At 43.5% G+C, this 24,209-nt stretch overlaps 1 protein-coding gene, 1 long non-coding RNA gene and 1 pseudogene across 7 annotated transcripts in view; 2 read left to right on the top strand and 1 right to left on the bottom strand.

Moving 5' to 3' along the window:
* Positions 1-1,187: 1,187 nt before the first annotated feature.
* LOC134486387 (uncharacterized) lies at positions 1,188-5,289 on the bottom strand. The gene is made up of 2 exons (XR_010065234.1): positions 5,112-5,289; positions 1,188-3,493 (listed from the first exon to the last, which is right to left on the bottom strand). It is a non-coding gene; the product is annotated as an uncharacterized LOC134486387 (long non-coding RNA).
* Positions 5,290-15,077: 9,788 nt separating this feature from the next.
* On the top strand, positions 15,078-16,028 carry Rpl10-ps3 (ribosomal protein L10, pseudogene 3; annotated as a pseudogene).
* A 115-nt stretch (positions 16,029-16,143) lies between these two features.
* The window catches only part of Nfe2l2 (NFE2 like bZIP transcription factor 2), a 29,637-nt gene continuing 21,571 nt past the window's right edge, over positions 16,144-24,209 (top strand). For 2 of the 6 annotated variants that reach the window (XM_063284652.1, XM_063284651.1), the window contains exons 1-2: positions 16,144-18,003; positions 18,244-18,462. In XM_063284652.1, the coding sequence (XP_063140722.1) occupies positions 18,418-18,462 (45 nt within the window). In that variant the 5' untranslated portion in view covers positions 16,144-18,003; positions 18,244-18,417. Of the gene's footprint in view, positions 18,004-18,243; positions 18,463-18,495; positions 19,281-24,209 lie in introns of those variants that run through there. The other 4 variants (NM_031789.3, NM_001399173.1, XM_063284653.1 and 1 more) reach the window with 3 other exon arrangements.

The raw sequence follows: 24,209 nt of genomic DNA, 5'->3' as shown, positions 1-24,209 counted from the left end.
ATTCTAGAATATCAAATTAGACCATAGCTACCTAACGTAGACCTGTAGACACCTGGCAAGGCAGGCAGGCAGGAAGAAGCAGGGTTGAAATTGAGTTTAACCCTGGATGTAGTTCAGTGGTACAGTGCTTGTGAGACAGCTGGAAGGCCCTGAGTTCGGTCCCCAGTAGCCCAGGAAGAGCACATCTCTGGATGAGGAATAGTTTATTATCCTGATTGTGGTAACAGCTTCATTCGAGTGTGTAGGGATGGACATGCATCTACCAGATTAGGTACTTTAAATGTGTGCCATTTATTGTACGTCAGATAAATCTCAAAAAAAAAAAGTGCCTTGCGTAGGTAGGGCCCCGAGTTCAATTCCTAGAACCTAAAAAGAAAGGAATGAAGGAAAGAAATTATGTCAATTTTGCATAAAATAAAGAGGAAACTCCAGCCCTCTGTCCTGAGAGTGGATCTTCATTACTTCTTGACAATGGGCAATTGTGATATTTTATTTCTGGGCTGATGGGCTTTAAGGGTAAAACCTATTCTTTTTTTTTTTTTTTTTTGGAGCTGGGGACCGAACCCAGGGCCTTGCGCTTCCTAGGTAAGCGCTCTACCACTGAGCTAAATCCCCAGCCCCTGGTAAAACCTATTCTTAACTCATGTCCCTCGACCTCCACCCTGCCCCACCAGTGAATGGCTGTTGTTTTTTTTTTTAATGGATAATAAATTATCTGGACACTTTTTACCCATATTTTAAGTGTTTTTAAAACATCAAAATGGTTCTAGATAACTTTCCAAAATAACTTTGCAATTTTGGAATGCCCCATGGTTCACAGTTTGTCATCACACTTAAGAACATTAGTTGGGCATTTTCTGTTCCTGTAATCACAGCCCCTGGGAGGCAGAGACAGGAAGGCCTTTGTAATAAGATTCTGGCCAGGGCTCTGAAGTCAGACTCTGTCTCAGAGACAAAAAAAATGAACAAAAGTGCAAGACAGTGTTCAGCTACATGCTGCTTGAGCACAGAGAAAAGGTATTTTCTATTGACTTTATTTTCTCAGTTTAAGAAAAAAAGTCTTTTTGTGGTGTGTGTGCCTACCTGTCTGAGTGTGTCTATGTGTGTCTGTGTGTCTGTGTGTGTCTGTGTGTCTGTGTGTGTCTGTGTGTCTGTGTGTGTCTGTGTGTCTGCTTGTGTGCTGGAGATTTAAAAAAAAAGGACAACTTCCAGGAGTCAATTTTTTCCTTCCCAGGCATGGGTCCTGGGGATTGAACTCAGGTTGCCACGGTTAGCAGCAAGCACTTTTCCCCACTGAGCCATCTCACCTACCCTTCCTAGGTTGTTAAAGGGATAATAACCTACCTATGTCTTTTTGCTTTTTTTCTCAGAGGCTCAAAATGAACTAATTTGTATAAAGCACATGACCCACGGTAACCACTAAATATTGGCTTTAGTTTTTACGTTGTTACTACTATTCATAAGTCTACAGGTCCAATATGTTTTTGGTTTTTGTTTTGTTTTGTTTTCTTAGTTTTTGCAAAACAGGGTTTGTCTGCATAGCCCTGACTGTCCTGGAACTCACTCTGTAGACCAGGCTGGCCTCAAACTCAGAGATCCTCCTGCCTCTGCCTCCCAAGTGCTGGGACTAAAGTCATGTGCCACTACTGTCTGGCAGGTCCAGTATGTTATTAAAGGAAAAGAATCCTTAAAGTTTTTTAAAATATTCTAAGAAACTGTCAGCATACATCGCAAACATACAATGTAGGCTAGAAGAGAAAACCTCCTGTCCTCATATCCAGTTGCAAGTGAATTATTACATCTCGAACACAAACTTTTTAGTTTATGAACTCCACAGACAGGCATTTCCCATCTTTCATTAGGACAGTGTGACCTGAACCTCCCCGGAGGAAGGAACCATTCCAGGCCGCTATTAAAGGTCACCTGACGGCCTCGAGAAGCGTGCAACTAGAGGAATTTAATTATTGGAACAATTGCAAGGGCAGCGGCAGCTTATGGTCTTGTCAGCATATGTTATACTTTGTCCTTAGACTGCTTCGTGAGGAGAAAAATGAAGACCTGACGTTGACTTTCTCTCTGCCCTCCGCTTCAGAGGTCTTCCATGTGGAAACCCTCTTCTTGTATTTGTTTGCGTGCTTTCTCTGGTGAAAAACACATTGTCATTCCGTCCTTGGGGAACCAATTAAACAGAATGTGGAAAAGTGGAATCTTCAGGGAACTCTGCTAGGCGTGAGCTCAGTAAATACAAATACACTGTGCGCCAAGAGACTCCAGAGCCCTGACCTCCCGTGGACTAAGCCTAGGCTTTGAAACCAACCATTTCAGGATCAATTGTTCCTGAACTTTCAGACAGTTACTTAAAAAAAGACTGCCATGGTCGGATTTATATTAGACCCAATTACATCTCCCCGATTTGTAAGGAATATTTATAAAAAAATAAATACAATAACGTATCCTCAATAAACTAGGTTAGATCAATCCCTTTCAAAATCCAAAATTTAATATGTAACTAATATTTACATACTGAACTGAGTATGGTTCAGTATGGCTCAATGAAGTATGGCCTTCAAAGGGGAACTCAATTTGTTTGTGTGGGATAAACAGAAGACCAAGGGTTGAGAAATGTCATCCTTTTTCTGATTCTGTCCATAGCAGGTGGGTGATCACTAGTAACCAGCTGAACCCTCAGTCTCCTCAAAGATAAAAGTCAAAGGTTGACCAGAAAAAATAACCTAGAATATATCCTGTAATTTTTGTGCCATTTCAAACATTAATAATCAACCACTGATCTTTTATACCAAATTGAGAAGCTAGGAAGTTGAGTGCTGTGTGGTACAATGATTGCCTGGTTTGTGTGACATTCTGGATTGATCTTGAACACAGAGGTAGTGGGGTTAAGGGAGCTTCACGAAAGGAACATTGGATAACTGCTTCTGAACACTCAATAAAGCGTGTCGAGGAGCCACTGTGTAACAGATTTGAATTGACAATCTAAATGAAATCCACTTCCTTTGGAACACTAGAGCACATTATAATCCCTGTAATGGTGGAGTTGATGCAGGAAGATTCTTTTGAGTTCAGGGCCAGCTTGGGCTACAAAGCAAGATCCTGTTACAAAAAAATATAAAGGAAGGAAGGAAGGAGAGCCTTCCAGAAGGAAGGGAGACAAAAAAAAAAAAAAAAAAAAAGGAATAAAAACAAAAAAGAAAGAAACTGACAGTTACTAAACCACAAGATGTCTAAGATTTGTTTTAATTTTAACATTATTCAAAGGGCAAAAGTCAAGGTCCATGGGGGGATGGTGGCGATGACCACAGAAGACAGCTCTCTCAGAAACATACGTACATTCCCTCTCCACTTTGTGTCCTCTCTGCACAGCCAGTTCACAGGGGCACACTGCTCTCCCACTCACTGAATTCCAACGTCTGCTTGTCCAAAATGAAAGTTGTTTAATTACTTTCCCCTTTGTTCTAAAATTGTTTTCTGTAAAACTCTGGACATAGAAGAAGACAAAATTGAAGGTCAGCAAGAAAGCTCATCCAATAAAGGTGCCGTTGTCAATGCCTGGTGACGTGAAAACTTGTGTGGTAGGAAGAAAGAACCAGTTCTCACAAGTTGTCCTCTGATCTCCACATATGCTCCATGGCACGCACACACATGCACACAGGCAAACATTAATTAATTAGTTAATTAATTAATTTTACAATGTAAAAAGAAAACTATGAAAATGAAGAGTATTTGGTTTTCTCCTCCGTTATTAGTTTCCGCGGAGCAGCAAGGTGGACATAAATTTGGGCCTATATATTTTGCTCATTTCCTCATACAACAGTGTTATACACTCTGAAGATTCAATTCTTCATCTCTGCTCATAAACCTTCATGTTTGGGAATTCCTACTCTGCTGCACAAAACTTTGCAAATACAGAGTCTATTGAAAGAAGGCTCTTTAAGGGTCTCATAATAACCACAATTCAGGATAATCCAGTCCGTGGGCTCTGCGTGAGTAAATACAGACTGAATATACTTGCAAAGTCTGTGATTAAAATCCAGCTTGAAAAGAAAGGAAAAGAAAAGAAGCCAGGTAGTGGTGGTGCACACCTTGAATCCCAGCGCTTGGACGCAGAGGCAGGCAGATCTCTGCGTTCCGGGAAGAGCCTAGTCTAAAGAGTGAGTTCCAGGATAGCCAGAGCTACACTGAGAAACCCTGACTTATAGTAAAAACAAAATAAAATTTAAAAGAAAATACATAAGTAAAGTCCAGCTTGAAAATAAAATAAGCGGGGGTTGGGGATTTAGCTCAGTGGTAGAGCGCTTGCCTAGCAAGCACAAGGCCCTGGGTTCGGTCCCCACCTCCGAAAAAAAAAAACAAAAAACAAAAAACAAAAAAGAAGAAAAAAAAAAAAAGAAAAGAAAATAAGCCCAGTGGCTTAGGACAAAAGGAAGCATTACCTTCTCACCTCTGCACCCTACACACACACACACACACACACACACACACACACACACACACACACGTACTTTTTTTTTCTTATGAAATCAATTTACTCAGGAAACTATAGGCTGGCAAAACCAAGAAGAATAAAATCATCCGTCTCCAGCAGACAGGCCTAATTAACCGATTAGGTGGCCATTTTGGAAGATATTCATTCTGTCTGCCTTCCCTCGGTGTAGACTTTTGTGGAGGTCAGCAGGTGCAGTTCTAAGAACCCTTTCAAACATCTGCCCTCTTTTGTTTCCTCCCAGCACCGCTCCCCCTGCTGGGCTCTGTTTCCGAGGGGAACAGGAAACTTCACTGGTTGGAACTGGCTTTGTAGACTTCCAACTCTTTGTAGCTACAGTTTGCACAGTGAGGTGTCTAAGTCCAAGACTCAAGGTTATGGGCGTGTTTGGGAGTTAACACACCAATTATTCCGAACCTTGATGTGCTGGAGTTCAGCTTATCTACTACTGGGCAGGCGACTCCTCAAGTTCAAATTTCTTTAGTAGCTATTCACAAGCATCTTACATAACTGGTGTAAATGAAGTCGGGCAGGGCAAGTATCCGGTATGCATCACTGTCTAGAACTAAGCTGACGGTGTCTGTGCTCTGGGTGTTTAATGAGAGTATCTCACCTGTCCACCTTCTATTGGACAGAAAGGAATGCCTGATGTGATGAGGTCATTTACTCTGTTGATAGAAAAAGGTATATATTATGGGAAAAATACTTTCCTCTTCTCAGAGAAATAAATTATTTTTTTCCTTTTATTGGATTTGTTTTTTAACATTTTAAATGTTATCCCCTTTCCCGGTTTCCCCTACAGAAGCCCGCTATCCCATCCCCCCCATCTACTCCCTACTCCCCCCTCCCCCCACATTTCCCTACACTGGAGCATCAGCCTCGACAGGACCAAACGCCTTGCCTCCCATTGATGCCAGATAATACCATCTTCTGCTACATATGTGGATGGAGCCATAGGTCCATCCCTGTGTACTCTTGGGATGGTGGTTTAGTCCCTGGGAGCTCTGGGGGGGATCTGGTTGGTTGATATTGTTGTTGTTCTTATGGGGTTACAAACTCCTTCAGCTAGAGAAGTAAATTCTTTTCTGAGGGTCTGAAGCTCTATTTAAAGCAATCACTAAGAGCGGTCCCTGTGCGCACACTCAGCGGCAGTTAATAAACAAGGCACCCAGGAGGCACACTGCCTCCGAGGCTCAACATATGCTCATCAGATCACCTACTGTTATGAAACAAACTACCTAATACTTAGTAGTTGGAAGTGATTTATGTCATCTGTCACAGGTCTGCGGGGTTGACCAGGTGCAAACAGGCAGTCTCTGTTACCTGGCAGCAGTCTCACTGTGCCTAGGGCTAGAGACGGCAGCCGAGGACAGCCAAGGGCCAGGGCAACTTGTTCTTTGCTTTTTTTTTAATCTCTCTCTCTCTGTGTGTGTGTGTGTGTGTGTATGTGTGTGTGTGTGTGTGTGTGTGTGTGTGTGTTGGGGGGGTGTGTGCTTGTGCAGCACATGTCCTACAGAACAAATGTAGAGGTCATAGGTCAGAAGACAATTTGCAGGACCCCTCTGAGCCATCTTGTCTGCCTTATTTTTTTCCTTCTTTTCCTCTTCATTTTTGTTGTTGTTGTTGTTGTTGTTGTTTGTTTGTTTTTCCTTTGTTACTCTCTTTTTGAGGCAAGCAAGGTCTCTCGGTGAAGGCCTGGCAGGCCAGGAACTTTGCATAAACCTGGCTGTCATTTGCAGATTTAATACTCAGCCTACTGGGCCAAAGAACATTTCGATTGTAATTCCAAATGGGTCTGAGGATTCTTCCAACTCCAATGAGACAGAATGGGGAGAGACAGTAAGAGGAAGAGGCCTTGAAACTTGGTAGATTAGCCCGGGGGAAGGTAGAACATGGGGTTGGAGCATCACCAGTATCCAATCCTGTTGCCCTCAGAAGCCTCCTTTGATGACACCTCCTAGAAAACTCTGGATTTGGGTGCAGTAGTGCAGACACATCCGGAGCAGGAGTGGATTTTAGGCATTTCAGAAACAAGAAATTCAGACGTCTGTGGAAATGTACAAGGATCAGCAGAACTTCGAACTAACTGGGGCCAACCTGGATGAGGATAAACGGTAGGTCTGGGCTATAGTTCAGTGATAAAGCACTTGCCGGGCATGCCCAAGACCCTGGGCTGGATCCTAGCCCTACATCCCCACAGTGACGACTGAGAAACCTCCTTGACCTGGGTGGTCTGAAGCTGAGGTTCCATTTTCTTAAGCTGAACCACCGACGAGTTTTTCCTGTCGTTAGCTTTCTTTCTTTAATGTGTTGGGTTCTTATCATACAGCTCTCTTCCCTTTGAAAGAATGTACTTTGCAGCTGCCTAAAACAATATCTACCCAGTACATTTATTTTGTGAAGGTAATGGCTATTTCATTCAGTGTAAATTCCCCGGTAATACTGCTTAACAAGGAAATGAAAATACTTTACAAGCTCCCTCAGGGCAGTAGCTGTGTCACACAGGACTTTGGTATGATCTACCTCCTGGGCTCTTTGTTTACCTCTTCAGATGCCATAGTTTTAATAAGTAACCTGAATTGTTAGCATTATACACTTCCCTCCCGTTGATGCCGAAATGTCATCTCACTGTTATTACATCACTGCCTCTTTTGTGTTAAGGTCTTTGTAAATAATTTCTCCTACGCTTGTTTGCACTGTGCAGACCATTTTGCAGGATTTTCATCTAAGAGATGAAAGGTTTAATTCAAGTTGGAGAATCTTGCTTCAATTACAAGGAGTGAATTTAGGCTCCATTTATCTCAAGGAGTATTTGAACATAAAGTTTACACAGAAATCCTGGGAGTGTCAAATTATGCAACCAAGAGAAAGTTAGTCTGCATTTTTTTTTTTTTTTTGAGAGTCGATCTGCTGTAGTCAGTGTGCATACTCTGTCAGATTTTTGAATGAAACAGTAAAATTACCAGCTTCGATTTTTTTAAAAAATAATTCCAAAAAAAAATAATAATTCCAAGGAGTTAAAAAACTGTAATTCACATTAAAGACTTAGATTATTAAAGCATAGAAGAAAATACAAAATCCATTCTTTAAAAATAATTTGTGAGCTCAAATTATGTTTTGAAATTCTTGGTGTTTTCTATAGGCAATGGTTTTTCCCTTCTTTGAGACAAACGTATCCCTGGCTAAGAAGGAACTCATTTTGTATAGATCAGGCTTCTTGCAACTCACAGAGCCACCTACAAGTGCTAGGTGTTGTACAAGTTTCCTTTAGACTGAAACATTCCATCCTACAGGAAAACTCCTTAGGCAGGAAGGTAAACAACTTACAATAGTTTCCGGAAGTCCCTGAAACTGACCAGATTTACTAGGCCCCTTCCTGCCAGAGTAAAGAGTAAAAGCAAGAGTCCCCCTCAGGAAAAGCCAAGCTACAAAGAAGACTCTGAGACTAGACTAGCTGCCTGGAAGCCTCAGATATCACTGAAGCTTCAAGAGCTTTAGACCAAATAAGGCACCTGGAACTTTGCGTTGTCTGCAGGCTGTACTGTGTGATCCAGGATCCCAGTGTTGTAACCTGTCTCCAATGCTGGAGTGGGCTTTGGTGACGGAACTGCTTTTGAGTCATTTCTGCCTCTGTAAGACAGAGGCTCTGGAGCAACGTGAAATGACCAGATCAGAACAAATTGGCAGCATACAAGCTCAAGTTTATTGGTGCAGCTCTCTGGCAAGGTTCACCAGTCCCAGGGAAAAGGCCAGAGAAATCACACCCAGGGCCCATATAGACAATTCTTACAGTCCCAGGCAAGGGGAAGGGTGAAATGTCAGGCAAGAGCTGGATCTTTCTCCATATAAGATCCTGTTTCCAGTGCCTGGTGGTCATTCAGGAAGGGGGCTGGTGCTATCCAGAACTTGGCTTTGGTGCTGTCTGGGTAAGGGGCTGTTTTATAATACAGTGGAGCTGTAGCAGGAACACAAATGCCAGCTTAACAGTAAGTAACCTCTTAGCCATATTCCAGAGATTTATCCCAATAAAACTTACTGGTTCACCAAATTGGCTCCCTATCTGAGGTTACCCATGTCATACAACATTGGGACTAAAGTCTGACACCATCGTGCCTATGCAGTATGGGTGATGATTTTATTTTTTGTTGTTGGTGATATTTGTTTTATTTTTCTAAGACAGGGCTTCTCTGTATAGCCCTGGCTGTCCTCAAATTCCCTCTCTAGACCAGGCTGGTCTTGAACTCAGAGATCTATCTGCTTTTGCCTCTCAAATGCTGGACTTAAAAGGACATGTGCCACCACACCTGACTTAGGGTTGTGATGGCTAACATATAAATGACTAACTTTATGTTTAAAAGTTTAAAATCTTCATGCTTAAGAGAACTATAAAGCAAAATTAAATCTTATTAATGTTAATGTTAAGGGCTATTAGGGGTTAAAATTTTTACTGCTATTTCTGCTTCATAAACAATTTTGTTTTACATGAGAGGATCTTCTGCTTGCAAGAAAACAAATTGTTACTTTGTAGTCTTTGCTTTTATAAACCGTTGACTGAGCTGGCTGGGTATTGCATTTGGGAATTCCTAGTCTGGGTATGGACTTAGTGCCAGTGTCTGAATAAAGCCTCTTCTTTGTTAAAACGTAATAATGGTCGGACTGGTGAATCTCTGAGAAACCCCAGACCTGTAACATCTGGGGGCTTGTCTGAGATTTAGGCATTCACCTGGATCTACCTTCCTTTTTGGCTGGCCTTGGGAACCTGGAGGAGGCTCTTCTGGGAGCCAAGAAATCAGATATGCCTAGCATTTGGAGGGAACCACCAGCAGGTTCTCAACACTTAGATTGTGAGAAAAGAGGCACCAGAAAACTTCCAGTGGTATAGGTAAGGATCCTGTTTGCAGTGTGCAGTTGTGAGACTTACAGAAGAGCTGGGACGGTGCCGATTCCCAAGTCAGAGGCCTGTTTGACTATGGTTTGTCTGGATGACCGCCAGACTGTAGAGTTTTGTCAGTCTGTTCTGTGTTGCTTAGATTGCATTTGTGGTGTCGCATCTTCTTTCTGAAACAAATTCTTGTCTCTGAGCCTGCTTTGCTCTCAGCTTTCTCTGTTTCTTCCACATGGTTCCTGGATTCAAATTTCTTGAGATTCGGGTGTCTTTCAGGTATGGGTGATGTTAAATTGTAGTTTTATGCTTTTCTACTTCAGTGAAAAACTGGCTCTGCAGCTCTAAACTCAAACACATTTGTTTAAAGGTTTCCTCCAAAGTCTCTGTCCCATGTCAGGCAAGCCATGTGACTATGTGACAGAGAAAGGACAGCAAAACAGGACGAAAGGACAGACTATTTCCAGTGGGCATTATTGTTCCTCATCTCATGCTCTCTGGTTTGAGTTTAACCAAATGTTTACTAACATATGAATCTTACCTCAAGACTTATGACTATTATGTAAACTTTCTATAACTCAAAATTTGCGAATTTATTCAGTATGGTTAAAGATCTGTAAAATATTTAACGAAAGGTTAAAACTTACAGCATCGGGGTTGGGGATTTAGCTCAGTGGTAGAGCGCTTGCCTAGGAAGCGCAAGGCCCTGGGTTCGGTCCCCAGCTCCGAAAAAAAAAGAAAAAGGAAAAAAAAAAAAAAAACCTTACAGCATCAGGGCTGAAGGTTGAAATCTATACATAAGTAAACTTAATTTCCTGCTGCCTACTACATGTGTAACCTGGATTCATCTCTTGTTTTAAAGAAATGGCTGGTTTAGGTAACAGTAGGTCTCTAAGATATTTTAGATTGGGGTAGATTTTTGTGTGGTGATTCTTGTCCTGAGAATAAAAACAACAGATAAGGAAGAAAATCAGGAAAACAAGGTTTATTTTTTAAAGATTGGGAAACAACACTGAAAAAGATATAATGATTTTTATTCCTCAATCAAAGCAACATAAGTGAGGTTTCATTTTCTGTGTTCAGTAACTTTTTGGTTTTTTGAAAAATGTGGCTAAATAACAGGTCAGCTTTATCTCAGAATAATGTCATGGGTTAAACCAAAATGTTTGTCCTCAGTGAATGTTCTCAAAATCCTTTGAGTCTGCAAGCATTGTTTGATATATGCAAAGATTATTCTACCCATTTTGCCAGTTCTAATTTTTATTTTAAATGGAGGGCTATAGCCAGCTACATACCTGAGCTAACAGGATACACCAGCTCAGGACCCAGAGGACTAGGCCTGAGAAATCCGTTTAAAAGGGCCAAGACAGAAATTGTTTCCAGAAACAGAAAGAAGATGGAAAGCTCCAGAAAGGAAGCTATCTTAAAAGTAAATCATCCCAGGCCTCCCGGCTTAGGGCTTCTAGTTGGGTCTTCTGGTTTAAAAATATGACTTAAAAAGACCAGCAGAGGTTTGAAGACATGACATAGGATCTGGCCAGGGTTTTGGACAAGCCAAGATGTACTGATCTGTATTAGTCTAGATGAAGAATAACAGAGGCTCAGGAAACAAGGTGGCCTGGGATGAAAAGAGATATGAGGAAAATTGAGGTAAAGCATGGGGAAGGAGAGGTAAAGCATGGGGAAGGAGAGGTAAAGCATGGGGAAGGAGAGGTAAAGCATGGGGAAGGAGAGGTAAAGCTAAGGAGTTAGAGCCACAGCTTCTAAGCACAAGGAACTGAGGTGTTCCTATTTTACGATACAGCAAGAGGTTGCCCTAAGCAGTTTGGAAGGGTCTATGGAATATCTCTCCTCACCTAAATCTAGTCAGGCTAACAAGCTGGCTTGAAAATGTATGTCTGACCTCCTTGTCTCTGCTGACTTTGTTAAGCTTTAGCTATTTGGATAAACCGATTGACACAAGACACTGTGATAGTCTGTAATGATGCACTGTAAAAGGATCAAAAATTGGGGTTGGGGATTTAGCTCAGTGGTAGAGCGCTTACCTAGGAAGCACAAGGCCCTGGGTTCGGTCCCCAGCTCCGAAAAAAAGAACCAAAAAAAAAAAAAAAAAAAGATCAAAAATTAAGATTCACAGTCTCTCTATTGGATAGATTTATGATTTGAAGTTTTATTTTTTGTTACTAAAGGAGCTTCAACTCAAAAATTGTAAATTTTTAAGGTTATAAGTAGGGCTGAAGTGGAAATTTCTGGTTTATTTGAAAACTCAATTATATCATGTGATGTTTTTCTGGAAACTGTCTTGTAAGAGGATGTTTTTGCTGAAGACACATGGGACGATATTTTGTTGGGAACAGATATGTGGTATTTTTCTGGAAGGTGCCGGAAAAAAGGGCATGTGATATTTTCCTAGAGAAAACGTGATGTTTAGAAAGGGTATAAATAGAACCCAACAGACGGTGGACACCAAAGACCCTGACACTGTGTGGTATTGGTTCACCTTGCCACTCTTTGCTGCTTATTGTTTGTTGTGACTTCATAGAAAGAAACACACCAACAAACTTCTGGTGGTGTTCCGGAGGCTTCTTGATGCTTTCTCTGACTCAAGTTGATTGGCAGAGCATCAAAGTTCCTTCTGGATCAAAATGCCATCGCTGGTTCTGTGAATGGTGATTGCCAGTGGATCGAGTTACTGCTGCTGATTTGTGTGAACTTCACTGCTGATATCCTCACAACAGAGAATGAATTTGCTTCAAAGAATTATTTGTAGACAGGTCCACATCCTCCTTTGCCCTATTAACCTTTTTTCCCCCACTACCTCTAGTGTGTGGTGAGTAAAGCATTTAAGTACATTTATTAAAGTAGGTTTTGAAAAATGGAAGCTGACATAGGACATGCAGGTTATTAGTCAATCACTATACATGATCAAATTCTTCAACATGCTCATGTATAGTTCTGAGTAAATCTAACTCATCAACAGGGAGAAGCTGCGTTTAAACTTCTTTTTATGTGCTTTCAAGAATAAGCCTAAAACAAATAACTATAAAAACAAGTAAAGAGGCTGGAGAGATGGCTCAGGGGTTAAGAGCACTGACTGGTCTTCCAAGGTCCTGAGTTCAATTCCCAGCAACCACATGGTGGCTCACAACCATCTGTAATGCAATCCAGTGCCCTCTGCTGGCGTCTGGAGACAGCTACGGTGTACTCACATATATAAAATAAATAAGTCTTTTTTTAAAAAGTAAAGTTTGTTTAAAGTCATATGTATTTAATAGATAGTCTTCGAAAAGTCTTCACAGATATGGTGAATATGGCATTTAAAATCTAGTTTCTAGAGGCAACCCTAAGATCTCCTCCAAAGATGGCTCCACCTGGATTGTGGTAATGCTAACCAATGGTTGAAACTGCCCCACACTTCATCCACTTCATCTCCAGGACCCTGCTTAGACTACGGACTGCCTAGACACTGGAGAATTGACTGTCCCTCATTGCCTCATCAAGGTAGGCCAGCCTCTCAACTTTCTAATGCACTAACTGGAAAGTCCCTTTTGTGCCTGGCAGCTGAAGGCTGAGGCTGCCCTTTGTGGCAGTCAGAGTTAATGGTTTCTTGTGTGACACCTGGGAGCTAAAACCATTCCTCATCCATGGAGATTGCGGAGATTGCCGAGGAGGAGCCTATAGTAATCGTCTGGGTGGTGGGTAAGTACCTGTCATTTTGTTAATACTGAGGCCATTTGGTTTATACTGCCTGCTCAGATGTATCCGTCTCCAGTCTCTGGTGGGGTTGACGGAGCTTTAACAGTTTGACAGCAGCGGCCTGGTCAATGAATTCCATATATAAAAAGCAGGCCTTGATTTTTCTAGAGTTGTTAGGTCTCCTGGTTTGAAAAAGGCAAGCTCGCAAAACAGGTTTCCATGTAGCCTTTACAATTGCTCTATTTGAAGAGCTTGCGTTACAATGACTGCTCTCGGTAATCAGCCGCTGTGTCTTATGGTAAATGATTAAATGGACAAGGTTCCAGGTTTATGTAAGTGTAAGAGTCTGAGAAAATAATAATAAAACTTAGGGCTGATATGTGATCTTAAGACTATAAAGGTTTAGAGTTTTGGTTTTTTGTTTTTTCTTTTTCGGAGCTGGGGACCGAACCCAGGGCTAGGCAAGCGCTCTACCCCTGAGCTAAATCCCCAGCCCCAGGTTTAGAGTTTTAACATATTAATCAGTGGAGTTCTGAGTGACTCTTGTAAATCACTGACTGATCTCATAGTCACAAGCCCAAAATTTAAAATTTCCTTTGGTTGTTTTTAAATGTAGACTAAAAGGTACTTTGTTGTGCTTAAATCATCTTTGTCATACTTGTGTGGGGTGTGTGTGTAATTCAGTCTTCTGAACAAAGGAAAATGTATTAGTGCTTTTAACTCAAAATAATTAATTTTGGTGGTCCCAAAGCTTTTAGTCAAAGGTATGGGTCTGCTGCTGTGTCTACATGTAGATTTCTGTACAGGTTACAAACCGTGGTAATGCTAACATATCTAAAAACTTTTATCTCTTTTTGTAAACTTTAAATTCATGTTTACATTTCAGGGAGTTGAGACTTGGATTCACCTGTCACAGGTCAAATGGACTCCAGATAAGATTTCCTGTCAATTAACAGCCTACCCTTCCTCACCTACTACTTACTCCTGACGGGGGACGTTCTAAATGTAAGATTTTCCTTTAAGTTCCTAAAGTTTAACTTCTGTTCCCTTGGCTGACGCACCCTACCCAGGATCAGCTGCAGACTACGAACTGCTCCAAACGGCTGTGAGCTTGCTGAAAGCTGATATAAACCAATACAGCTGTGTGATTGCTCCCTGCTTTTCAGCTCCTGTCTAAAGCTCCACCCCTTGGCCTTTAACTGGCATTACAGCCGTCCGGGGCCCTGACAACACACTAATTTCAGCTAAGAAGCAGTTACAGAGGAACATACATCTTCCCTTATCCTCAACAAAAGGCTGAAATGTTAGGTCTAAAGGAAGCTGGGACCTCACTGGAAAGCCCATACTCCATCATGCTTACCACCTTGCTGCTATCAAGGAAGACCATAGCCACACCGGGATACATCATCAGGGGATGATGACCCTGATGCAAAAAAATGGACAGTCACCAAGGCCTGAGAAGATCCACTAAAGATAAGACTGCCATGTAGCTGTCACATCATGTATTAATTGTAGACTAATGTTTTGTCTATGTTCCCTCCCTCTTTATGGAGTATATGTCTAGACCCCCCTTTTAGGAACAAATATAAACTTGCCATAAATGTCTCATAGCTCCTGGGCTGTCACCTCTGGGTTGAAACTATTTGGTTTGCATGTGATGATGGATTACATCCCTACTTAGCTCTTTGGCATGTGTATCAAGGCCTCGAACTTTGTCTCTTAGTATTCCTATGTTTGTATATGATGGTGTAGCACGGAGAGAGCACTTGTCTTTGCAAATCTTTCCAGCCTCCTGGGACAGAGAAACATGCAGTTCCTCTCCTTCTACCCCTCATAGTAAACTTAGGATTGACAACTGCTGTTCTAACAGCTGAAGTCATTCTGCTGGCAACAGGTACAACAATGGCTTGATGTCATTACAAAAATTTAGGATGTTAGACAACCCAGTATTTATTTGCATTAGAAAAGTCTACTGGGCTCTTTTCCTCTGGCGGGCCATCGATGATCCTAGTTGTCATCATGGGCCACCGCCACGCCCGGTGTTATCACTATTGTAAGAACAAGCCATACCCAAAGTCTCATTTCTGTAGTGGTGTCCCTGATGCTAAGATCCGCATCCTTGACTTGGGATGGAAGAAAGCAAAAGTGGATGAATTCCCACTTTGTGGCCACATGATGTCAGATGAATATGTGCAACTCTCTTCTGAAGCGCTGGAGGCTGCCCGTATTTGTGCCAACAAATACATGGTAAGAGTTGTTGTAAGGATGGCTTTCATATCCGGGTGAGGCTCCACCCTTTCCATGTCATCAATATCAACAAGATGTTGTCCTGTGCTGGGGCTGACAGGCTCCAGACAGGTATGCGCGGTGCCTTTGGGAAGCCCCAGGGCACAGTAGCCAGGGTTCACATTGGCCAAGTCATCATGTCTATCCGAACCAAGCTGTAGAATAAGGAATGTGTGATTGAGGCTCTGCGCAGAGCCAAGTTCAAGTTCCCTGGCTGCCAGAAGATCCACATCTCAAAGAAATGGGGCTTCACCAAGTTCAATGCAGATGAATTTGAATACATGGTTGCTGATAAGTGGCTCATTCCTGATGGCTGTGGTGTCAAATATATCCCCAATCATGGTCCTCTGAACAAGTGGAGAGCCCTGCATTCCTTAAGGCTTCCACAGTGCTCTCCTATACCCTATCAAATCACGTTCAATAAATCTCACATCAAATCTGAAGAAAAAAAAAAAGAAAGAAAAAGAAAAGTCTACTGGGGGCTGGAGAGATGGCTCAGTGGTTAAGAGCACTGACTGCTCTTTCAGAGGTCCTGAGTTCAAATCCCAGCAGCCACATGGTGGCTTACAACCATCTGTAATGGGATCCGATGCCCTTCTTCTGGTGTGTCTGAAGAGAATGACAGTGTACTCATACATAAAATAAATAAATCTTTTTTAAAAAGTCTACTGTAAAATTAGAAGAAGCGGTTGATTCATTAGCTGAGGTAGTCTAACATCATGTTAGGGCACTTGATCTGCTTTATGCAGACAAAGAGGTTACTGTATGACCTTGGGGAAACTTGCTGTTTCTATGCAAACTACTAAGCAAACTATTCAGTATAGTTTGGCTTTGAAAAAAAGTCTCACAGAGAGGGAAAAGGCCCTACAAGGAAGAAGTAAAAAACTCCCATTATCTTTCTCAAGTTCTCCCTGACTAGTAACTCTACTGTCTATTGTCATAAGGCCCTTAGCTCTCCTGCTTCTGCTGATTGAGGTTGGCCCTGCATCATCAATACTCTGTAACCAGGTGTATAAATTGCCACTTAGGAACCATGATGATAATTAAGTCTCAGTATGAACAGGTACCCACCACGGAGTGAAGGATTTGGCTCAGGGTCAAGGGGGCAGGGAATGTGACAGTAATATTATGTTGATGGCTAACTTTATGTTTAAAAGTTTAAATTTTCTCTGCTTAAGAGAACTATAAAGCAAAATTAGACCTTCAAATGTTAAGGGCCGTTAGGGTTAAAATTTTTTTACTCCTGTTTCTGCTTCTGTAAACAAGCTTGTTTTGCTGGAGAGGAGCTTCTGCTTGCTTGAGAACTTATCAAAATGGCTGGCAGGGCACTGCATTCAGGAATCCTGAGTGAGTCCCAGCTATAGATCTAGTGCTAGTATCTGAGTAAAAGCCTCTTCTTTGTTAAAATGGTTAAAACGTATTAATGGTCAGATTGGTGAATCTCTAATGGACCCCAGGCCCATCGTAGGGTAATGGTTTTTAAAATACATTTCAAAAGAAGATACTTGTAGATTTCAAACATACTTAAAACAACAAAGAGAAAGATAAAAATACTCAGAATTTCCAACTATTAACACATTCTAAGCCCATATGAACTATTTTAGAAATTGATTTTTTGTGGGGTGGCAGTTAGGGAAGTGTATTTGGGAATGAATGTTGTAAAAAAAAGTCACTACCGCCACCACCAACAAAACCTAGTGGCAGATTCTACAGTACAGTTGTTCTTAGCCTGTGGATAACTACCCCACACATCTCAGATATTTTGCGTATCAGATATTTACGTTACAATTTATAGCAACAAAATTAGTTATGAAGTAGAAGCAAAAATAATTTTATAGTTGGAGGCCATCACAACATGAACTACATTAAAGGGTCACAGCATTAGGAAGGTTGAGAACCACTGCTCTAAATACCAGCTCTTGAGAAGTGGAGGCAGGAGGATTGTAGTTAACGCCACCTGGGTTTCATGAGACCCTATCTCAAAATTTCCAAATAAGTACATGGAAAGGAACCCTGTGGTCTTAGAATCCACCTCCGTGATTCTATTTGAACTGTGCCTGCTTGCTGGACTCTGGGTGGGTGAAGTGATACTGAGTGGCCGCTTGGACCAGGAGCCCAGGGCACGTGGGAGAAATGGAGGGCCTTCGAGTAAGCGAGCACGAGCTTGCAGCGTGGACTCATCCATCTCCCTGGGGCAGAGGTGTCAGGCACCAGCCACTGAGCATGACCTGGGCCAGAGAGCAGTTGGCCTCTTGTACAGTCCGGATCCCAGCTCAGAGCCCCAACCCCGGACTGGCGCCACAGTCAGCCGGTGGGGCGAGATAAAGCGGGCAAGATTCTGCGGGTCCAAATCAGGAAGGCGCAGCTCCGATAGCAGCGCAGGGGCCCGGGCTCCCGGTGTGTTTGCTCCAACTGTTTAAACTGCTTCAAAGAGCCAGGGCCAGAGCGACCTTCGGCAAACAGCTGCTAATCTCTAGCAAGGGGGTGCTGTTCCCGAGAGGACTAGGGAGCCAAGGCCTCCTGCTCGCGCCCCGCCCCCGCGGGACTTCAGCCCACCTGACTCCACCATGCCCCGAACCACGAGAGGAGGGCCAACAGTGCGGTCCAGGAGAACGCGGGAACTCCGGCCGGAAGCCCTCAGGTTCCTGCCCCGCCCCTAGCCTCTTGCTCCTCCCCCTGACCCCCGTCTTGTCCCCCTACCCTTGCCCCGCCCTAGGCCTTTGCCGGGCCCCTCGGGTTCTTGCCCTGCCCCCTGGCCCTTGTGCGAGGCTCCAAGCCCTTGCCCCTCCCCTTGCCCCGCCCCCATGCCCTTGTCCCGCCTCTGGCCCTTGCCTCTTGCCCTAGCCCTTTCTCCGCCTTTAAGTTCTTGTCCCGTCCCTAGGTCCTTGTTCCGCCCTCAGGGGGCGGGGGCGGGGCGGACTAAGACTGGCCTGCCACTCCAGCGAGCAGGCTATCTGCTGGTTCCCCACTGCTCCGACTAGCCATTGACGCCGCCTCACCTCTGCTGCCAGTAGCCTCGCCGTCGGGGAGCCCTAGCGCAGCGTCCGCCCTCAGCATGATGGACTTGGAATTGCCACCGCCAGGACTACAGTCCCAGCAGGTGCTGCCCTGGCCTTCGGGCCCCTCAGCTATGCCAAGAATGGGGCAAGGGCTCGAGGGGACAGTGGCCCCGGGAGGGAGGGACTGTATGAGCCAGGACTACGACGGCAAGGCCTGGGAACTGCTCCGCCGGGCTAGGAGAGCGACGGAGGATGTTGGGGCCGCAACGATTGTGGGGTCCTAGCCTAAGGTCCCCAGGGGCGGCGGGGTTGGGGTATGAAGGAAGCTCCGGCTTCGCGGGGCCAGGCAGCGACACCACCGCCCCCTTGGGGGGGGAGGCACAGCGGCGGCGAGGCGGGAGGGGGTGGATGCTGGCGGTCTAAACCGGCGCCGCCCGGCCTTTTCCGGGGCAGCGTAGTTTCCCAGATTCGGTGCCGGTAAAAATGTGCCTAGTCACGGGGCCGCGCTCGGGGGAGCTGAGGTTTCTCCTCGGCGTCGGCCCGGAAGCTCTCCCTAACTCTCATCCTACGACGCGGTGCGCTCGGCCGTCTGTAGCCTCAGCCGGAGAGCTGATCGTCTGTAGGATCACGCTTGTCCGTCTTGATCTAGAAAAGCCCAGCCCTCCGGGGGCGGAGGAGAAAGTCACCGGGTGGCCCTCGTGCTCAGGCGCCCCGACGGGCGGCCTGCCCGCAGGGCTCCGCGCGCCCCCTCAACCTGGGAATCCGGGGATGGCCTCGCGCCCGGCGCAAGGACGTGCGGACCTGGGCGGTGGGCTTCGAGGTTCGAGTCGGCCCCATGCGGGGCTGTGTGTTCTGAGTATCGTGACTCGCGGGGCCCCACGTTGTGTGCGTGGCTGTGGCCTCCGGGTGGCTTACAACGGTCAGTTGGCAGTCACAGAGGCCCTCGGTTGGCCCTTTCCTGCTCTATAGCGTGCAAACCTCGCTGCTCTGGGGCCAAGGGACAAGTTGGAGCTGTTGATCAGTTGCGCAATTGTTATTTTCCCCTGGGCGGCTTTGTCTTTGGATTTAGCATTACAGAGTTGCAATGCCAAAATGTATAAGGCAGAATATTCAGTTCCTTGCCGTCAAGGGTAAGAGTAATAGATTAGAATTTGTTGCTTTTTCTACAGTTGCAGAAGTTTTGCTTTTAGACATTTATTTATTATCCTTCCCTTGTGTCCTTCATACATTTTTTCCTTGCTGTTTGAGATTCTGCCTCAATTTTCTTAGCATGTTGCGCACTTTTATGAAGACAGAATGGGACGCTTGCGTTTCATAACACTTTCTTGCTAAGTTTTCGACACTGTTATGTAAGTGAAAACCAGTTTCTGGTTATACTTCAGGCACTTTTAAAGAAGTAAATGCTTACGCTGCCAAAAAAAAGTCTGAATTGGAGTTTTAGAAAAAGAAACCATTTAGCTCAAGGAAATGTATAACTCGGTAAACAGTTTAAATGTAAAGTTTTCAGCCGACTTTGGAAGGTACTGGTGTAAGATTTTAAGCTACTGACAGTACATTAATTCTACTCGTCCCTTGAACTTGGCCCTAGAAATGATTGGGTTTGTAGCCTGGTTTTCATTAGGATGGATAAGTAAACTGTACTTTCTGATTTCTGCCCTTCATTAGTAATCAAAAGGAATGCTTTCTGGCTACAGGATACAAATGAACTTTGACTGTAAAGCTTTTTTCTCTCTTCTGTGTAGAATAACATTTCATTTACAGAAATGGCAGATGTGCTGCTTTCTCTTCCACGTGGAAGCTTTGTTTGCTAAAGATAATTCTAGTTCTCTCCAGATATTGATTTAATTATTTGAAGACTTTGAAAAAATAATTTAAGATCATAATTAATCTTAAAGAGTTGTTTGATAGTCCAGAAGAATTCGAATTGAGTTATATATTTGAACAAATGGTTAGAGACATTAGCCAGTTGTATAGTTGTGGCTTGATAGATTTTTTTAACTATGCTCATAACAGTGAGTAGACTCAGTGCTTCTTCATCTCAGGGGGAAACCATCCATTACATTTCCACTGGTGTCTTGGGGAGATAAAATACTTTTTTTTTTTTGGTTCTTTTTTTTCGGAGCTGGGGACCGAACCCAGGGCCTTGCGCTTCCTAGGCAAGCGCTCTACCACTGAGCTAAATCCCCAACCCCTTAAAATACTTTTCTTGAAGACAAAAGATGAAGTTGCTCTTAAATGAGACATGTGAGATTATTATTACAGACACATAGGATTGGCCTCTCCAGTGAATGAAGGGAGAACAACCTAAGAAAAACTTGACTTCTAGATATGTGGAACATCTCTGAGTCTCGGAGACATTACAGAAGCCACATGCAGGTGGTTAAACACAGCTACATCAGTCTCTCTGCCTTAAAAATAGCCAGGACCATTTTGAAATTCCATTTGTATTAACAGTGGCCCTTGAAAGCAGTGCTGAGAAACAGCCCCCTTTTAGGATTAGCAGGAAGAGTCCAGAGCCAGATATATGGTTTTTCTTAATATATTTATTTTTATTTAGGATGTGTCATGCTCAGCAAAGCCTCAGGAAAGGGGAGCACTTTGGTAGTTACCCTTATTTCTAGATATTTCCTCTGCCACAATCCAGCATATTTAAAAGATCTTCATAACTATATCCTTCTTAACTTTGTCTTGAACTAGGATTAGCTTGAGGATGTAGGAAAAACTAAGCGCTTACATGTTAGAGAGTTAAGGTTAGTGGACACTCCCTTTCAAGTCAAACAATACGGTAACTGCCTCAGATGTATAATTTCTCAGTAACCCCTCCAAACCACCATCAAAGACTTTTTATCTTCCCTGTCCAGGTTAGGAGAGAGGCAGGCAAAGAGGCCATTACTCCTCTAGGGTGACCCAACTGTTTTGTATTAAAGCTAGAATTCAAATGTAGCCTAACTCCAAGGGCTGAGTCTTTACTTCCAAACTGGACCAAAGGGAATTTAAAGCAGAAGCACAAAGCTTCCCTTTGAAACTCGGTAGATTGGAGGGGGTGGGGGACGCAGGAGGCGAGGCCAGGATGATAAAGGCTCTACACCCTTCACACTTACCTAGGTTCTTAATAACCATGTGAGAAGGAGCGGATCCTTTCAATTACAGCAAGGATGAGTAAGCCGGCAGTGGGCTGGTGCCTGTGGTCCAGTCCAGGAAGACAGAGGCAGGTCCAGGCTGCTTTCGTTTGGAGAAGCAGGATGTTTTTTTCCTGTAATAATCGTTTTTAAAGCAGTGTCTGAGAGTCTGCTTCACATTTTCCAGTGACCATTTACCCTCTCCTAAGTTAAATCTTAGCTGTGGGCATCTTTGTCTTTGCCTCATTATTCACAGTCTCCTGTGTTTATTCTGAGGTGATGATCAAAATTATGTTTAGTAAGGATATGTTGTACAGTGTGAACAACAGGGGAAGACTAGTTTGAAGGAAGGTAGATTTGGGGTTGGGGGCCAGTGGGTTGAACATACCTAGCAGAAACCTGCTGGCTCAAACTAAACACTAAGCTCCTGCCTTGGTTGAAAACAGCGTTCAGGCCTCAAGACTCTCTGGTTTACCTGGAGCTTTGAGACTAGTACATTTGAAGATTAACTACTTTATTTCCTGGTCTTACTGTTAAATTTTGTTAGGAATTATTGTCTGATTTTACTGACAATAGTTAAATATACTTCAAAGGACCTTTTGGGTTTGTCGGATTATTTACCTGAATTTCCTGTATGTATGTCCAGATTCTTGCCTGGGTCACCCACTTCAGCGTATGCTGAACACTTGGTGAATTTGATAAGAGTTTGGTAATGATTACCCTGTTTTGTTCCGTCCATGGCTGTAAAAGGAATCACATTACTGTGATATGTAGAAGAGTTTATTTTGATGATGTGATATCTAGAAGGCATTGAAATTTCATTGCCACAAGTGCCAACAGCATTTAGGAAGGAGGGCTTTAAGGTAAGAAACCAAGACTTGGACAGTTGATAATGATATGTTTTATAGATGGGAAAGCAAAAATGGGTTTAAGTTTATGGAAAATACAAGTGTATTCTTATGAGAGTTTGTCCCTCAGAAAAAACAAAACAGACTCCTATATTGGGCTTCTCTATATATGCTTCGCTATAATGATGTTAAGAATTTGAATAATTCTATCAGCAGGAAGCAGCATAATGTTAATTTATCTTTTTTTAAAAAAAACATCTGGGGGTTGGGGATTTAGCTCAGTGGTAGAGTGCTTGCCTAGGAAGCGCAAGGCCCTGGGTTCGGTCCCCAGCTCCGAAAAAAAAAAGAACCAAAAAAAAAAAAAAAAAACAAAACATCTGAACAATAATACGATTTCACAAAGCCCTGTGTTAGATTCTTCTTTTCTGGGGTACATTGTTGGGGTGCTAGGGAAAGACCAGGCCCTTACATGAAACACCTCTGCCACTGAGCTTACCTCCCAGCTGTAAAAGGCTCTCCGTTCTAGAATGTAAGCAAACTTAGTCCATACCGTTGTCCTGTGAAGACAAATCCAGGGCCTAGGCTAGATTCTGAGCACCCAGCCTATCTTATCCAGGCCCCTTTGATGACTGACTCAGGCTCAGATCATTATAGTCCAGCAGCAGCTGCCTTCTGAAGAGTCTGATGAAGTGAAGTCTAACCGCTTGCCACACGGTTCATCCAGTTAAACCCATTCAGAATCTGGTGTGTTTATACTTATGTAATCAACCCTATAGTCAATTTTGATCACTCTCTAAGGAAACCCTGGGCCCACTAGTAGCCACCACTTATTTCTCCAAGTTCCCCAAACTCCTAATAAGCACGGAGTTACCTGTTTTTTCTTCTGGATTTGTCCAGGCTAATGAACAATGGAGCTATTGGAACTAATGGAGCCATTCTATGACTGGCTTGGCATGATACTTTGAGACTTCCTTGTTATAACAGGTATCCTGTATCATTATTCCTTTGGATTGCTGAATACTACATTATATAGGCATATCACATTTCAAATTGAGGAACATTTGAGTCATTTCAACTTTTTATACTTCCAAATTTTGTTGTTTATTAGATTCACCTCCAGTATGTCAAATATCGTTGCCCACGCTGTATTCTATATTCGGTCAAAATCTCGAGGGATGGCTTTAGGCATTAGTGCTATGTGTTACGGCATCCCACTGGATTCCAAAGAGGACTGAGAACTAGTACCCTAGGGACCAGTAGGACTTTTCCATGACTTTTTCAGGAGTGTGGATAACTTGCAATAAGATTACTTAGAAACGGCATGCTAAAAGGCTGTAAGGTGGAGGTTAGAAAGATGGCTTAGAAATTTAAGAGTGCTTGCTGCTCTTGAAGATCCGAGTTCAGGTCCTAGCACCCATGTCAGGTGGCTTACAACTGCCCGTAACCCCAGCTCTAGAGCGACCGAGGTCTCTGACCTCCCCTGGCGCCTGCGTGCACTAGTTACACAGCCACAGGTAAGAAGTTTAAAAGGCAGCGAGTCAGGAGTGTGGTGATCACTCCTGTGATTGCAGCTCCTACCCAGGTAGGAGTGCAGGCAGCTGGAGGACAGCCTGGCCTGCAGGGTATGTAGAACCCTGTCTTCAAGCAAACGGGAGGAGAATGGACCGCTCCTGCTGGGTGGGCCTGAGTATGGGTTCCTGCACTCTCCTCATTCCTGTGCTTCTCTCCCTTCTCCAGAGAAAACCCTGGCACCTCCAAGCCAGCTCCACTGTTTGGTTGTGCCTGACTGAGGAAACTTTATAGTCCCGACCACAATAATCAGTACTTATTGCCCAGAGTGATTTTCTGATTTGCACATTTGGTACTAGAGGCTGACTGTGC

This window comes from Rattus norvegicus, chromosome 3, assembly GCF_036323735.1.
Source record: "Rattus norvegicus strain BN/NHsdMcwi chromosome 3, GRCr8, whole genome shotgun sequence".
Taxonomy (NCBI): domain Eukaryota; kingdom Metazoa; phylum Chordata; class Mammalia; order Rodentia; family Muridae; genus Rattus; species Rattus norvegicus.
The sequence above is the reverse complement of the archived record's forward strand: the minus strand, read 5'-3'. Positions and strand labels throughout refer to the sequence as shown.